At 39.3% G+C, this 17,990-nt stretch overlaps 1 protein-coding gene across 1 annotated transcript; it reads left to right on the top strand.

Moving 5' to 3' along the window:
• The first annotated feature begins 11,684 nt into the window (after window positions 1–11,684).
• Window positions 11,685–17,481, top strand: LOC131327129 (receptor-like protein Cf-9 homolog). The gene is made up of 6 exons (XM_058360144.1): window positions 11,685–14,019; window positions 14,197–14,228; window positions 15,271–15,317; window positions 15,814–15,989; window positions 16,239–16,291; window positions 17,299–17,481. Exons 1-6 carry the CDS (start codon window positions 11,685–11,687, stop codon window positions 17,479–17,481), a joined length of 2,826 nt encoding a protein of 941 aa, XP_058216127.1.
• The last annotated feature ends 509 nt before the right edge of the window (window positions 17,482–17,990 follow it).

The following is a 17,990-nucleotide window of genomic DNA, read 5'->3' as shown; positions in this document are numbered from 1 at the left end:
GGGATGTTAGAATTAAGCCTGCCCCGCTTGCATCTTTAGTTGTTGATCCGTCGACCTGAAGGACCCAAGGTTTGGGTTCTTCTCGGCTGAGCTCCTCCGGCGCTGGATATGTGTATTCTGCAAGGAAATCTGCCAGTACCTGTGCCTTTATGGCAATTCAAGGTTTATATTCTATGTCAAATTCACCAAGCTCTATTGACCATTGAATTAGTCGGCCTGACGTCTCCAGTGAGTGGAGAATCTTTCGAAGCAGTTGGTTTGTTAATACTTTGATTGGATGAGCTTGGAAGTATGGCCGTAGCCTCCTGGCTGCTATTACCATGGCAAAGGCTATTTTTTTTAGCTCTGGGGTATCTTAACTCAGCTCCTCGTAATGCCTTGCTAGTATAATATACTGGGAGTTGAATTCTCTGCTCTTCCCGAACCAAAACAGTGCTAACGGCGTGAGGGGAGACAGCTAGATACAAGAATAGATTCTCCCCATCCTGAGTCCTTCCCAAAAGTGGTGGTGATGCAAGATACTCCTTCAATTGAATGAAAGCCAGTTCCTCCGTGGTTGTCCATTCAAAGGCCTTTTTCAAAACTTTGAAGAATGCTTGACATTTGTCAGTTGCTCGTGAAATAAACCTGCTCAAAGCTGCAACTCTACCTGTGAGCTTTTGGACCTCCTTTATGTTCTATGGTGAACGCATGATGAATATAGCCTGAATCTTTTCTGGATTTGCTTCGATCCCTCTTTGAGACACCATGAAACCTAAGAACTTTCCTGATAAGATTCCAAAAGCACATTTTGTTGAGTTGAGTTTCATTTGGTATTTTCTGAAAACCTGGAAGGTTTCTTCCAGATCATCAACATGGTTATGTGCCTTAGCACTTTTAACCAGCATGTCATCCACATATACCTCTACATTGCGTCCGATTTGCTGCTTAAACATCCTGTTGACCAACCTCTAGTATGTCGCCCCTGCATTTTTAAGACCGAAGGGCATTACTTTGTAGCAATATAATCCCCTATCGGTGATAAATGAAGTTTTTTCTTGATCTCCTTCGTGCATTTGGATTTGATTATACCCTGAAAATGCATCCATGAAGCTAAGAAGTTCATGTCCGGCAGTGGAATCTACCGAGGAGTCAATTCTGGCGAGGGGAAAGCTATCCTTTGGACATGCTTTGTTGAGGTCGGTAAAGTCTACACACATTCTCCATTTGCCGTTAGCTTTCTTCACCATGACCACATTGGCCAACCAATCTGGGTAAAGAACTTCACGGATGGATTCTGCCTGAATGAATTTATCTACCTCCTTAGCTGCTACCTCACTTCGCTCTGGAGCTATGGCTCTCTTCTTTTGCTTGACTGGGCGTACAATAGGGTCGACATTCAATTTGTGAGATATGACCCTTGGGTCAATTCCGGGGATGTCTTCATGGGACCATGCAAAAACGTCTTTATTCTTTTTTAAGAATTGCAACAACTCTGATTTTGCAATCGTACTTAATCCTGTTCCAATCCTCACCGTCTTCCCTAATTGCCGTGGCTCCAGGAGTTCTTCAATAAGCTCTTCCACGGGCTCTCCATGTTGGAGTTTCTCTTCATCTCGAGTGTCAAGACTCTCTATATTCATGGTGATGTTAGCTCCTCTGAGTGAGGTAACATAGCATTCCCGTGCTGCTTTCTGATCTCCTCTGACACAGGTCACTCCTTCTGAAGTTGGGAATTTTAACATCAAATGGTAAGTGGAGATTATTGCCCCAATCTTGTTCAAAGTAGCTCTTCCTAAGATTGCATTATATGCTGAGGGACAGTCGACTACTATGAAGTCAATCATACGTGTGATCTGATTTTTCTCCTCTCCCATAGTAATCGGTAGTGCTATCTGACCGGCTGGATAAACAGATGTACCTGCAAACCCAACTAGTGGTGACACCATAGGCCTTAGCCTTTCTCGTCCGACCTTTAACTGGTCATATGCATGAAGGTAGAGTATATCAGCTGAACTTCCACTATCGATCAATACTCTTCGTGTAAGGTAATTTGCTATGACAATGGTTATGACTAAAGGATCATCATGGGGAGTCTGAATTCCTTTGAGGTCTTCTTCTGAGAAAATTATGGGTATCTCCTCTTTTTTCTAGATTTTGTTTGGCCGGTCAATCGTGTTGACCTCCAAATATTCCTCTGTTCGCAATTTTCTCAAATGGGCCTTTCTCGCATGGCTGGACTCTCCACCTCCAGCAAATCCTCCATGAATGACCTTGATTTCCCCAATGGGGGCAGACCGAGATAGAGCTCCATCTCTTCGTTCTTTGTTTGCACCTTCCTTTCTGGGTTGCTTCTAGTGTTTCTTTGTTACAAAACATTGAAGTCTCCCTCTTTGAATTAAATCCTCAATCTGCTGTTTCAAGTCAATACAATCATCTGTATTATGTCAGTGGTCCCTGTGGAACCTACAGTATTTATCCTTAGCTCTCCGACTAGGATCGAACCTCAACTTTCCTGGCCACTTGAGGTCTGGATCGTCTTGTAAATTGCTGAGGATCTACTCTGCTATAGCTATGAGTGGGGTAAACTGTTTGTATTTTCCTTGGGGAGGTCCTCCGATTGTCCCTCTTTTGGGGGATGATCTTGAGTCCACCTTTTTATTCCTAGGTTCTCCCCCTGATTTGCGGACAGCTTCTCACCTCCTTTTGTCTGTTAGGGAGAATTCGCCAATCTGTGACGGTCCTACTTGGGGATCGAAACCATAACGTGCACGCCTGGCATAGACAATCTCTTCTGCGTTCATATGCTTCTGAGCTCTGAGCATGAGCTCTGCCATGGTTTTTGGTGGTTCTTGGGACACAAGATATAGAAATTGCCCTGAATACAACCCGGCAAGATAGGCGGTTATGCTCGCGTTATCGTCAGCTTCATCTATTTGGACCACCTCCTTATTAAACCTTGTGGTGTATTCTCTTAATGATTCCCATCTCCCTTGTTTTACCGTCAAGAGATGCGTTGCTGATTTGCCGTAGCGTTGACCAGCAATGAAGTAACTTACAAAGCTTGTGCTAAGTTCTTTAAAGCTACGTATACTTCCTGGCGGGAGCTTGTTGAACCATGCTCGAGCACTTCCTTTGAGGGTAACTGGGAATGCCCGGCACATTACCTCGTCGGGCACTGCTTGTAAGTGCATCAAGGATTTATATGTTTTAAGATGATCCAATGGGTCCGTGGAACCATTGAACGTCTCCAACTGGGGCATCTTAAACTTTCTCGGAAGAGGGCGTTTCATAACTTCAGGTGTGAAGGGTGAATCTGTATTTTGCACCAATTCCTCCACCGTGGCAGGGGTTTGCGCTTTAACATGTTTCATTAACCCTTCAATCTGGTTTTGCATCTTGAGTATCATCCCTTGCTCGTGAGGCGACTTCTCTAGGGGTGGATTGCCATACTTTCTTTGATTTTGGCTTTCCTTTTCACTGGATTCGCCTTCCTCCATACCTTCATCGTCATTACGGTGACTATTTTGCAGTCTAGGGATACTTGACTCGGAGATTTATTTCCGTAAGTTTGCATTTTCTTGCCTCGCGGTCTGTAACCCTTGGGTTAAGGTCCTTATCTGTTCTTGCATATTGGCGAATACTTCTGGGGTGATCTAATTACCTTTCGATAAATTCATCACAGCAGCCTTAGCCGCCTCTGCTACTTTTGCAGCCTTTTCGGCGGCAGTGGCTGCCCTGGCAGCTTTGGCTACCTTGGCAACCTAAGGCAGCCTTGGCTGCAGCAGTAGTTCTTGCCACAGCAGCGGCTTGTGCAGCGTCGTCGATACCCGTTTGTTCGGGGTTTGAAGCCATTGTTGTTCTGCTTGATCGGGTCTCTACCATGCAAAGCCGTTCACCATAAGGAAAAATACGCTTCCCACAGACGGCGCCAGCTGATAAAGCAACTTTGATGATAGCTCCGATCCGAACCTGCAAAATAAGATGATAACTTATGTCACCGGTATGGTGGCGTGCCAACCACCCTCCGATGCCTAAGTCAGTAGGAACTTTCTCGTATATTAATGGAAATTCTCTGTGTTAGAGTTGTGTACCTAATATGGTGTTCTTCCGTCGTATTTATAGGCATTTACTCTCAGAGTTTGAGTCCTTGTTGGACTATACTTTGTAGATTCTAGATCTCCTCCTTGTGGAGTGTGGAGTCCTATCTTAGCTAGTAATCCATGTGGTTCCTCTCAGGGTTAGGACTCTTATCTTTGATCATGGTTGTGTTTATCTTTGGCCCTTTGGGCTTATCTCATTATTCTCTTATCCCTTAGGACTCCTTCTTCCAGTCGTGGTATCTTTATCTTAAACAAGTATACCTTTCGTATGATATCGTAGAGGTTAAGCTTCTCAAGGGAGCTAGGAGTCGGAGCTGGTCCTAGGACTTACCTTCCAGCTTCGGCCGTAGGACGGACCTGGAAGGTTATTGCTCTGTTCTCTCGTAGGTCCTTTACAGGAGCTTGGAGAGAAGGGAGCTCATACTCCCCAGGTCCGTAGGCCTGGTAGTGCCGAGCTCGTTAGGTATATTTAATACTTATCACTTATTTTAACTTAGCCTGAATTTACTTCCACTGTTTTGCACCCAAATCGAAGTGGTGCGTGGCTAATGTCTTCCTAACTAAACCAGTGCATGGCTTTTCAAATATGGACCAGTACGTGCAGTGCATATTACAAACTGTGTATTACAACTAATTAGCCCAATGGAAAAACAGATTGAAAAACAGCAGTAAACGGGATCGAAATATACAACTCACAAACTGTTGACTCCGAAAATAAAAAGTAGATCAAGTCCAATGAATGGGTCACTGTGTCCTTAAAAGCAGATTTTGCCCTTGCCAAGGTGCTCACGATTTTGGACGTCTGCTTCCTAGGATGCAACGATCTTTATGCACGCAAACGCAACACTTCGAATGCACGCCCCACGGACGGAAACTATGCAGAGCTCTCTCAAACTATATATGCGGAAGTGTATGTGTGCTCTCTGATTTTTTGAGGCATGAAATGGCTGTACACAATCTGTTTATATAGGCATGCAAATGACTATCCAAAACTGTACCATTCAGTTCACAGAGGGTCACGATCAAAAAGTAGCAATGGTTCAAAACCAACTGATGCAATGTTCCAAACCTTGCACTGGTTCGGTTCATTACTGAAAAGCCACGCGCAGGTCCATATTCGAAAAGCCATACATGCAGTGGTTTAGTTAGGAAGACATTAGCCACGCACCACTTCGATTTGGGTGCATTAGACTATTTATATAATTCGGTTTCCAAAATTATTATTTTGCTTGTTTGTTATGCAATTAGTTGTATCTGTTGCAATTAGTTTGTAACCGTTTTGTAAATACTTTATTTATTTAAGAGGCATTTATTGGTGTTCGGTTTGTGACCGTTTTGTGTCGGTTGGAAAGAGGCGTAGGATGGGGCGGTCATGGCATTTGTGGAAAACAAAAAGTAGAAAACACCTTCGTAAATTTAAACGAAGTAGTATAGATAATGCTTGGGTATCCCCCTCTTGTATGGGGATACCATATCCCCTTATAATATAATCACTTGAAAGCATAACATTAACTATTCAAAGGCATAATATTTTACTACCGGAAGACATAACATTTTTTCGTAACATTTTAGGCATAACACTTTTCAAAAAGGGAGACTTAAATAATCATCCTCATATGCCACTCGGCCGTAAGTTTTCGTCCTGACACTTTTTTTTTCAAAAATGGCATAACATTTTACCACTTGAAGATATAGAAGTTTTCAAAAATGGCATAATATTTTTATTATTATTATATTTTTTGTATTAAAAAACCTTGTGGGCAACTACTAGTACCTTGGGCTTAAGCTTTTGGGCCATGTGATTTGGCTAGTGGATTAAAATCAAGGTACTAGGCCAGTTGCCTACAAGGTTTGTTATATGCCTGAGATCATCCTTGTAGACTACCGATGTGGGACGGGGTGGTATAGTGTCTCCCGTTATAACATAACCACTCGAAGGCATAACATTAATCATTCGGAGGCATAAATGGGGATACCTTACGTGTTCCCGGTTTTTGAAATCTCATGTTGTTCGATTATTGTTTGGGATTTTTCTAAATCCTTTGAATACTCCAACTCGGGTCCCCGGCCGCTACTTGTTCCACACCTGAAAAATATAAAATGCCCGGATAGTATATGCAATACGAGGACAATTAACATGGCTAGCAATAAAGATATTCTCAATAAACGAGGATAGCAAATCAAGTAGATCATTCTGAACGTTTTTCATTTCATCTATAGCCTATCACCCGGCTCATTTCGGTAACATGCCAAGTGTACCACCCAGGTCAACATCTATATAGGCCACTTGGGCCCCATAATTTCTCTAGACTCCCCGTAGGGCAGTCAATCTTATACCTTTCTCATACTTCTCTGACCCAGCAGGTTTGCATATGTACCAATTTGTTCCTTAACTTTCCATCAATTATTTTCTATGTCACGATACAAAATGTGACCATAATCGAATCGATCGATAAACTTAGAGATCAAATGAGTGCAAATATGAGAGATCAAAGAACACTCTTTGCAAAGAGATTTAGCCATGAATGTATTGTATACTACCCGATACCTTAATTAAGATCACCACAGTTAAACATGTAGACTTCTAGACCATACTCAAATCTCGCCCCAATCGCATCTCATTCCACCGATTAAATTCTCCCTAGATCCATTTGGCTACTTCTCCTATTCAGACTTCTCTGCTTCTCCCATTCAAACCCTGTCTTTTCCTCACTTAAGAATTCCCCTTTCTACGTACATTGCTTTAGTAATGTTGTGGCTATCAATTGGCCACTAAAAAGGAAAAGACGGACTTGACTCTTAAAATGCTGATGGACTGCTAAAAGAAAAACACTTTCGTTTCAAAGCAAACATTATCAAAGTGTGTGTACAGGGGATCCATTAATAAAGTAAGAAATGACAGGGTCATTGGGTGCACTAATGTTTAAGGATATGTCCACTTCATTCTTCTCCTTTTGACGGTCAGGGTGTCTAGTTAGCTTATGCACACCTCAATTAATTCCTCTCTACTCTGGTCAAAGGCCACGCCAGAACTAGAGAATTCACGAAAAATTACTTTTTTGCAGCATTACTCCAAGGAATGAACCTGGTTAAAAATCGAACCCTTTCAGGTAGAGGCTTGAAGCAGGTTTATTAACCTTCTAAGTCCAAAAGAACAGATAAAAAAAGAAGCAGAAAAATAAAAGAAAAAAAAAACTGTCATTTGCTCAATTTCAAGGCCAGGTGCAGACCGACTTGACTCTTAAAATGCTGATGGACTGCTAAAAGAAAAACACTTTCGTTTCAAAGTAAAACATTATCAAAGTGTGTGTACAGGGGATCCATTAATAAAGTAAGAAATGACAGGGTCATTGGGTGCACTAATGTTTAAGGATATGTCCACTTCATTCTTCTTTTTTTGACGGTCGGGGGTGTCTGGTTAGCTTATGTACACCTCAACTAATCTCTCTCTACTCTGGTCAAAGGCCACGCCAGAACTTGAGAATTCACGAAAAATTACTTTTTTGCAACATTACTCCAAAGAATGAACCTGGTTAAAAATCGAACCCTTTCAGGTAGAGGCTTGAAGCAGGTTTATTAACCTTCTAAGTCCAAAAGAACTGATAAAAAAAAGAAGCAGAAAAATAAAAGAAAAAAAAACTGTCATTTGCTCAATTTCAAGGCTAGGTGCAGACAAACCACACCAACCTTTACGTCCCTCATGACTAGAGGTGACAATTTGGATTCAGTTATATGGTTTCACCCAAACGCATCTATTTATAATTAGTTCAAATTCATTCATATTTAAATATGGGTTCTAATTGGACCCAACTTAATAAACCCATTTATTTTATGGATTTAAGTGGGTTGGTAATGGGTTGAAAATGGGTCCAAAACAATTTGCAAAACACAAAACCAGCAGCACACCAAGCGCATAATTGGTGGTAAGGACGTCGCTGCAAGGCAACACGTGCCCCCATGGAAAGGGTCTTTGTTTACAACACTTTGGGGTTTTCCTAAATAAGTCAATTTTTTTTCTTTATTCAAAAAAATTTGAGTTTCAATCGAAATTTTTTTACTTTAAAGATTCATCTCGTTACTGTGAAACAACAATTCAAAAAAAAATAACGCAAAATCAACAAATGCGAAAAAATTTGAATAGGGACTAAAAAAATATTCCAAATAAATTATTTATCCAAAGAACCCCGGAGGCTATTTTCGTAATTTTTTTGGATTATTGCTTTGTAATTATGAGAGGAATTTAAAAACTAAAAAATAACGATCCAAATTTTGTTTATATATTTAAAAAAAATTTGAAATCCAACAGAAAAAAAATGTAGGGGCATAATCCAAACTTTTTTTTTCAAATTCAAAAAAAAAATTGTAAAGATGTATAGTTTCCAAAAAAATTTATGATACTTGAAAAAACGAGGGCAAACAAAGAGTTTTCTACACCTAGGTAAATAAGAGAGAAAAAGAAAATTAGGAGGGCAAAAATTAAGAAGGCAAATTAAAAGGGCATATACCAGATATAAGGTGGAAAAAAAAAAAAGAGAAGGAATGGGACGGGAAATCGGGAATCGGAAGGGATGGGACTTCATTTGCTCCCAAATTTTTCATACCTCGTTTAAACCTAATTTTGAAGAGGAAAGAAATACCCAAGTCGCCGGCTCCGTTCCGCAACTTAAAATAAGTACTTATTTTTTAATAAGGCAATTTCAAGCTCAAAAATAATGTGTTTACGCAAATAATTTTCCTACCAATATGGATCTTGTTTGATAGATTCCATCAAGATCTTTTAGACAGTGCAAAAAAATTAAAAAATTATTTTTCATTTACATTATTTTTGAGTTTGAAAATGTGAAATAAGCTGCTTATTTTTTAAAAAGGTTTCTCAAACGGAGCTTTCAGTCTTCGTTTGCAAAATTGCAAGAGCCAAGATGCAAGAACATATTCAAGTTGCTGACGCCGAGTCGCCGATCAAAGTCTTCTCATCTTGCCTCGGTAGTACTAACAACTAACGAGTCTAACAGGCAAAATTGCAAGAGCCAAGATGCAAGAATATATTCAAGTTGCTGACGCCGAGTCGCCGATCAAAGTCTTCTCATCTTGCCTCGGTAGCACTAACAACTAACGAGTCTAACAGCAAGTGCACTTCTGACTTCTTTCTTCTTCATTTGAATAATAATTGAATCTTTTCTTTAATCTTTGATTTTTTTGTTCGGTTGAATTGGTCAGTAGAGGAAGAGTGGAGACTAAATTAATATAAAAATGGTAACATAAAGTGCACTTAGGGACCGGTTTGAGCAATTTGAACTTTATGAAACAATCTTTGGATTTTTGTTTCACGCAAAGTTCAAGAGTATTAGTGAAGAGTAATTGATGGAGCATTGCACTAAACTAGAAAGTTTCTTGGAATACAAATAACCTGATGATATTTATGGGAATGAGTTATTTCAAGAACTAGACATTTGAAAACAATATTGTCGAGAGAAGTAACAAAATCAATCGACATCTTTGATTTTATAAAGTCTTATTGGAAAGATGACGGTTTCCAAATGGTTTGGATTGCTTACCGAATTTTGTTGACTATTCCAGTCACAGTTGCTTCGGTGGAGAGGAGTTTTTCGAAGTTGAAGTTGATAAAAACATATCTTCGGACTACCATGTCACATGAGAGATTAAATAGATTGGCTATGATCTCAATTGAAAATGAGTACTTGGATAAGTTAAAGTACGATGATTTAATTGAAAATTTTGCTTCAAAAAATGCAATTAGTTGTTTTTTATTAATCGGATCATGCTAATCATAAAGTACTATAACCGGGTTTCATTTTGATTTTAAATTTTTGATGTAATTGAAGCTAAAGGCACAATATAACCTTGTTTTTGTTATTCTAATTTTTTTCTTGTATGAATTTTTTTTTTTTTACTTAATATTAAGTGGGCAACCAAGCTTGAGGTCGGGTTTGGACAACCCAAATATCGGAGCCGGCACTGCGAGCACGTCGTACTCAGCCTAGTGTCTAGTAAAAGATGGAATACCATCATCATTAACCGTGGAAAATAGAAGCCATGTTGTTTAATTTAGGGGAAATTGCATATCAGTGGAGAAAGGGTAAATAATGCCCAAGTAATGGAGATGTTTTTTCGAAATTGCATACATATGAATCAGAGGAAAAAAATATTCCCCATACATGAAACGGAGGAAAAAATATTCCCCATACATAGAGTCCAAATCTGGGTTTCCTAAGTTGTCCCTTCTATGAATTTAAGTTGCCCCTTCTACGAACCTAAGTTGCCCCTTCTATAAACTTCCTGGGTATTCAATTTCTTGAGTATTTTTTCAATCTCCTTACCGTCTTTATTATTTTCTGAGAAATTTGAGATCTGGGTTACTTACAGATTTGCATGAAATAGACCAACTGAAATTCTCCATGCATGAAACGGAGGAAAAGAAAATCCCAAAACATGAAGTCGATTTGTAGTCAAATCTGAGTTTGAACCTAAGTTGCCCCTTTTATGAATTTAAGTTGACCCTTAATTAGCTAGTAGCATAACTTCTTCACATTTTCAAGTAAAACCAAACGAGAAATTTCAAGTGACAATTCCTAAAATCTAAAAGCAAAAGTATAAAATGGATGCTAGAAAACATACATCTTATTTTCTCTATCATTTCTCTTTCTAAAAAATTATCCAAAATACACTAATCTCAAAGTACTTTAAAAACTCAAATCTGCAAGTAACCCAGATATCAAATTTCTCAGAAAATAATAGAAATGGTAAGGAGATTGAAGAAATGTTCAAGAAATTGAATACTCAGGAAGTTCATAGAAGGGGCAACTTAGATCCATAGAAGGGGCAACTTCAATTCATAGAAGGGGCAACTTAGGTTCAAACTCATATTTGACTACAAACCGACTTCATGTTTTGGGATTTTTTTTTCATCCATTTCATGCATAGAGAATTTCAGTTGGTCCGTTTTATGCAAATTTGCAAATAACCCAGATCATAAATTTTTCAGAAAATAATAGAAATGGTAAGGAGATTGAAGAAATACTCAAGAAATTAAATACCTAGGAAGTTCATAGAAGGGGTAACTTAGGTTTATAGAAGGGACAACTTAGGTCCATAGAAGGGGCAACTTATTAAATTCATAAAAGAGACAACTTAGGAAACCCAGATTCAGACTCCATGTATGGGGAATATTTTTTCCTCCGTTTCATGTATGGGAAATTTTTTTTCCTCCATTCCATATTTATGCAATTTCGAAAAAACGTCTCCATCACTTGGGCATTATTTACCACTTTCTCCACTGATATGCAATTTCCCCTTTAATTTAGTTTGCAGCAGATGCCTATTAAACATTTCGAGTACTTCTCGATCTAGCATTGGAGTAAACCTATCTTCTTTCCGTGTTCAAGAGGAAAGATGGGCTGTGAACAAGTATGGCTTTCCTACAATCAACTCTTTATTGCCTTCTTCTTTCTCTTCCTTTGCCAACTCACTTGTTTGCATGTCCAACTCTGCACTCAAGAACAGACCTCTGCTCTACTGCAATTTAAACAAAAATTTTCCTTCAATAAATATGCTTCTGGGTATTGTGATGCTTCTTTTTCCAAAATGGAGTCTTGGAAAAAGGGTTCTGATTGTTGTTCGTGGGATGGGGTCGATTGTGACGGAGAGACGGGTCAAGTAATTGGACTTGACCTTACCTGTAGCTGGCTCCAAGGCACCATCCATCCTAATAGCAGTCTCTTCCTCTCTTTTCCTCACCTCCAAAAGCTCAACCTCGCTCACAATGACTTTTCCATGTCTCCCATCTCACTTGAATTCGCTTGGTTCACTGAATTGACACACCTCAATCTCTCTGACTGTCGTTTTTCGGGCAAAGTCCCAATAGAAATTTCCTTCCTAAACAAATTAGTCTCCCTTGATCTCTCTGCAAATGATGGTTTGAGATTGGAAGAAGGCGGATTCGAGTTATTCATTCAAAATTTATCCAAGTTAAGAGATCTTAATCTTGACGATGTAAACATGTCTTCTTCGGTGGTTCCAAGTTCCTTGCTCAATTTGACTTCTTTAAGAACCCTTCATCTCTACTCCTCTGGTTTACATGGAAACTTCCCTAGTGGAATGTTTCTTTTACCTTATCTACAGGAGTTGGACCTAGGGAACAATCATGCTCTCACAGGTTATTTACCCGATTTCAAGAATTTGAGCTATCCTCTCCAGTACTTACGTCTCGCAAGGACAGGTTTTGCTGGAGAATGGCCTCACTCAATTGCTAATCTGAAGTCCTTGAAGGTATTGATACTCTTTGATTGCGATTTCCATGGATCCATTCCTACTTCTCTTTGTAACCTTACACATATTACTTATTTAGACGTCTCATCCAACAAATTCAGTGGTATCCTACCATCTTCAATTTCAAACCTTAGAAAAATCCTTATATTGAACCTTTCATATAATAATTTCGGAGGTTCCTTCTTTTCATGGGATGCAAACATGACCGAAATTGTGCTTTTGGATGTGGCAAATAATATTCTCACTGGTTCTCTTCCTTCACAAGTAATTGTACCTCCAAATCTACTCGTTTTCAACATAGGCCGAAACTTGATCAACGGTACAATTCCATCTTGGGTCTTCGAACTACCTGTACTCGCTTGCTTAGATCTCAGCTATAACAAATTGAGTGGGCATACACTTGAGTTTCAGTCCACTTGGCTGGAGATTATTGATTTGAGCAATAACAACCTACTTGGTAGTGTTCCAAATTCAACCTATCAACTCCAAAGCCTTACCCACCTCATTCTTTCTTCAAATAACTTTTCTGGCCCTGTTCTTGAATCAAATAGATTCAGTGAAAGTCTCATAGTGCTCAAACTACAGGATAATAACTTCTCTGGCACCATTCATGATTCATTTACCATGGAAAATCGTTTGAAAACTATCAATCTTAATGGAAATGGATTTAAAGGGCCAATACCGAAGTCTCTGGTTAACTGTAGAAACCTAGAAGTGCTAGATATCGGAAGAAACAAGTTCTTTGACAAATTTCCGCATTGGTTGGGAAATTTACCAAACTTGCATGTCCTAATCTTGCAATCCAACAAATTCCACGGTTCCATCGTGACTTCCACTCTCGAATTTCCCTTCCCCATGTTGCGAGTTCTTGATATGTCGAACAATCATTTCAATGGTCCATTGCCCATAAATTACTTCAAAAGTTTCAAAGCAATGATGAATGTGGATGAAATGCATTTTGATTTGGAATATATGGGAACTAATGGTTATTGGCAAATTTATTATGATTCTTTGACTATAGTACTCAAAGGATCGGCCATTGAAATGACAAAAGTCCTCAAAGTTTTCACAGCCATTGATTTATCAAGCAACAAATTTGAGGGTGAGATTCCTGATATCATCGGTGGGCTAATTTCGATTCGAGGAGTGAACTTATCACACAACAGCTTCACAGGTCATATACCAAAGTCACTTGGTACTATGACGAAGCTTGAATGGTTAGACCTTTCATCAAACAAGCTCACTGGGGAGATCCCTCCACAACTCACCAATTTAATCTCTCTCGGAACTCTCAACCTTTCGCAGAATCGCCTAACGGGACCTATACCTCGAGGCAAACAATTCGATACATTTTCGAATGATTCTTACATCAACAACTTGGCGTTATGCGGACCTCCATTGACGAATACATGTGGCGATTCTAAGGCAACACAGCCACCACCATCGACATTTGAAGAAGAAGATTCAGAGCCTGTAAGTGGATTTGGTTGGGAAGTCATATTGCCGGGCTATGGATTCGGACTGGTAGTTGGACTTGTCATGGGATATCTTATGTTCTCGTTTGGTAAACCTCAATGGCTTGTGGAGATGGTTGAAGGTGTAGGAAACAGAAATGGAAAGAGGCGGAAAAGCAATGCTTGGAGACGTGGAGGCAGAAAAAATTAGCAAAATGTAAATGTTATTGTAATGGTAAGTGTTACAATGTCTTTCATCATCTTATGCCCACAAAACGAGAGAAAAAAAGTAAATCCTTTGGTTGTTATCTAGTTGTGTATATCTGCTTGCTTTTGTTGTAAGTTTTTCTGTTTAAAGAATTTGAATTTTGCAGATATGGTGGAAGAGGCATCACTACAAGAAAAAGTATGTTTAGTGACGAAAAAGTGGCGACAAAATTTAATTTCGTCGCTAAATGAGTATATTTGGCGACAAAAAAATAAATTCGTCACTGTTTTGATAACTTCTTTGACGAAATTATTTTGTCACCAATTATAACTATTTAGCGACGAAAAAGATATTTTTGTCACCAAAAGCTCCTATTTGGCGACAAAATAAAATTTTCGTCGCCAAAAAAGTAAAAAAGGAGACGAAATTATTTTTTGTCGCCAAAGATAACTATTCGGTGACGGAAAAAATATTTTGTCGCCAAATGAACCAATTTGGCGACGAAAAATATTTTTCGTCTTCTTTTTACGTTTTCAGTGACGGAAAATTTATCCTTTGGTGATAAAATTTATGAATTACGCTTTGTCATCAAATATATTTCGGGCATAACTCTTTGCTCAGAACTCCGATTGAGATAATTTAAATTGGGTTTGAACAATAACATAAAGAGCTACGACTTTCATGTTTATTAAAATTGCTAATTTTAATGTTTAATGGTTCAAAATGCCGTTCAAAATATATTTTAATGTTCAATGTATGTGTTATATATTAGATATTTCAAACATATGCTGAAAAGTTTGTGTGGTGTAGTTGGTTAAATCTTGCGTGCAAAACTTAGGAGACTCGGGTTCGAAACCCCGCAGGAGCAAGAAAGTGAGATTTTTTTCACATATAAGAATGTCTTTCGCGACGAAAAATTTCGTCACCGATGGGTCACCTTTGACGAGCCAAAGGGAATAATTTGTGACGAAATTTTGTCATAAAAAAAGCACAATCGGTGACGAAGAAAATTTCGTCACCAAGTCATTTTTCCGTGACGAAATTTTTCGTCACCAAAAGGCACTATAGGTGACGAAAAATAGATTTCGTCACCAGGTAGGAATCCTCGACAACCTTTAGTCGACAAATTTTTTTTCGTCATCTATATTATTTGTGACGAAAAATATACAATTTGCGACGATTTTCATTCGTCACCCAATGCAATATTTCTTGTAGTGCATGAATCTCTTGCAACTCTCAGATATGGGTTTCTGCCATTTCTCTGAGGAAAAATTTTGATTGTATGAGGTTGATCTGATGGGAGGCGGGAATAAAAACAGCACAGCGAAGTGAGAAGCGCCTTTATGCTTAGGTTGATCAGCCCATAACTACTGTGTGCTTTCTTTACAAAATTCCGTACTTACGTATTCCACAAATCTTTCTGCCATTTCTCTAGGAAGGAAGAAGAGAAAATTCACATCGATCTAATGTTGAACTGCTCTTTGGTTTCTAAATAAAATGATTGAAATAATGTTTGCCACTTATATCCAAATGGATCGAAAATTGGAAAATGCTAACATATATAAATCCTATAGAAAGTCTGTTAGGAAATATTTTGGATCAAAAGCTTGCATGCCCAAGTCAATTTGATGCAGGGAAGAGTATAAGAAATTGAAAACGGAGCAGCAAGGACAATCACAAACACGGTAGTTTAGAGAAACTCTCTTGTGGAGGCTTCGGTTTTGGCCTCGGTAACCTTGCCAAACCGTCGTCAACCGAGGTCTCATATCGGTTCGGTCTGCAGGATTGTACAGGCGGGCCACAGCGTATATCCTTCTATCTCCTCGTTCGGTATCAAGTCTCCTGTTAATGCTTCGGGGTATTACCGAAGCAAGCATTCCGTTAAGGTCTCTGGAAGGAGTGTAGCATACCAAGAGGGGACCAGGAGCGATACATGGCAGATAGGATCACCTAGGCCAGGTCTGGCCATGTGCTTCATAACTGCCTTATCCGGTGCGTCATCTGTGATGTCATCCGAGGTGGTTACCCGAGCGTATCCTTCACGCGCTAGCTTGGAGCCCAAGCAAACCTAGGTCTATAAATACAAAGGGACACTAACCTAAAGAGATATGCCATATTTTCCTAACCCTAGATCTATATCCTCCTCTGAGATCTAACTTGATCATCGGAGGGTCACTGGGCTATTCAAGCCCTAGTGACTTGTTGCAGGTTCAGAGGCGGGTGAACGGAGCAACGGAAGAGGAATACGAACTCAGGTCAAGGTCCCTCCTCTAAATCGAACCCCGACATCTCTCTAGACTCTTTCAATATTCAATAATCAACTACTCTCGCTCAGAGGCGAACAACCGAATAGATAGGACGCAACTCTAACCCTAGAAAGCGTAAAGTAACCATAAAAAAATAAAAAAATAAAAACAAAGAGTTCTAAAAAAAGAACAGGCTGAAACGGAGTTTCCTACGAAAAGTTATAAGCGAAACAAAATAGCCCCAAAACGGTTCGAAGGACCCTTCAGAGGCCTAAACGGTCTCAGAAGGCTAAAAAACACGCGGCATATGGCCTTCGGACCGTTGGGCCATTTCAAATCAAACCCAAGTGGGCCCAAAGCCAAATTCCCCGGTCAGTTATTTACGAAAATGCCTACTAGTACAAATAAGCCTTGGAATGCTTAAGGTGTGGTACTCCTCATCTTTGGCTACTGCATCACAATTGGAAGAACCATCAAATGATCAAGGACCAGCAGTCCAGCCACTTTAGCCTTGTTTAGCTTGAGGCTTAGAAACTGCAGAAGGTTTTTTTATTTCTGTAAATTCGATATAAAAACGCAGTATATTATTGATTTGAAGGAATAGCAGCTACTGGGAAGGGCATTAGAAAAATAGTTGTCACATCCTTCCATACGTCAAGATAAAAATATATAACAGGCATGGTGTGCTACCCAATTGCCTGTACGATGAATAAGACTAAACTTGAGTCTTCTAAAAGAGGATGCTTCAAACCTTATGTCTCCCAAAACAACTTACTTAAGAGCCAAACCATTTTCTGAAAAACTTTTTGACTCAATCGGGAATATAGTCCTTGATGGTATTGTCTTCCTCTCATTGCGAATTCCATGGATCCATTCCTACATCTAATGGAACCTTACGCACCTCACTCGGCTACATCGCAGACAATAAATTTCGTTGTATGCTCCCATCATCATTGTCAAAACTGAAAAATCTGATTGGTTTTATTCTGATGGTGTAAGCCTAACAAATCTTCTTATGATAGATTCATCAAATAATAGTCTCACAAGTCCTGTTCCGTCACAAGGCCATAACTTCATCAGTGGTAAAATTTCTTCTTGGGTATTCAGTTCTTAAGCACTGGAATTTGACAGTTTCTTCTTGGACTGAACTTATTTTACAACAACCTTACAGGTCATATATCACAGGTCCTAAACCTTTTGCATGATCAACTGGTGGTACAATTTCTTCTTAAGGCAAGTAATGTGATACATTTTCAAATAATTCTTACATCAACAACTCAGCATTACGTGGATCTACATTGTGGAATGCATGCAGCAATTTGGGGGCACCAGAACCACTACCCTCGATGTTACAATAAGAATATCATTCACAATATATCTTCAAGGGATGGACTTCTTTTACTGGTGTTATAAGCTTTGCTACTTAAGTTTCCATGTCGGATCGTGCTAGCCCATACCGTGTTGTGCCTACTTCTAAACGTGTCATGCCTAGCCTGTGCTGTGCAGCGGTGCATGTGCCGCCCTAGCTCAATTTACATATCAAGGGATGGAAAAGGAATGGGGAAACATATTTTAGGTACCTCATTTCAATTGATTGGGAGGGACACACAAGAGTTGGTTTGGTTACAGCCCGTCACCATATTTTCCTTTTTTTGTTTATTTGTACTTTTGGGCTCGGAAGGTTAATAGGCTCTGCTTTAACCCTCTATCTGAA

The sequence above is a fragment of the Rhododendron vialii genome, chromosome 1a (assembly GCF_030253575.1).
Source record: "Rhododendron vialii isolate Sample 1 chromosome 1a, ASM3025357v1".
Taxonomy (NCBI): domain Eukaryota; kingdom Viridiplantae; phylum Streptophyta; class Magnoliopsida; order Ericales; family Ericaceae; genus Rhododendron; species Rhododendron vialii.
Note: the sequence above shows the minus strand (reverse complement) of the source record. Positions and strands in the feature narration are given on the sequence as shown.

What these genes read in the sequence shown, in the direction of transcription:
- LOC131327129 (XM_058360144.1), top strand. Translation starts at nt 11,685, where the DNA reads ATGGAGTCTTGGAAAAAGGGTTCTGATTGTTGTTCGTGGGATGGGGTC. An exon ending in CAATGCTTGGAGACGTGGAG is followed by an intron (nt 14,020 to 14,196) that starts GCAGAAAAAATT and finishes TGAATTTTGCAG; the next exon opens with ATATGGTGGAAGAGGCATCA. An exon ending in GATAGGATCACCTAGGCCAG is followed by an intron (nt 15,990 to 16,238) that starts GTCTGGCCATGT and finishes GACTTGTTGCAG; the next exon opens with GTTCAGAGGCGGGTGAACGG.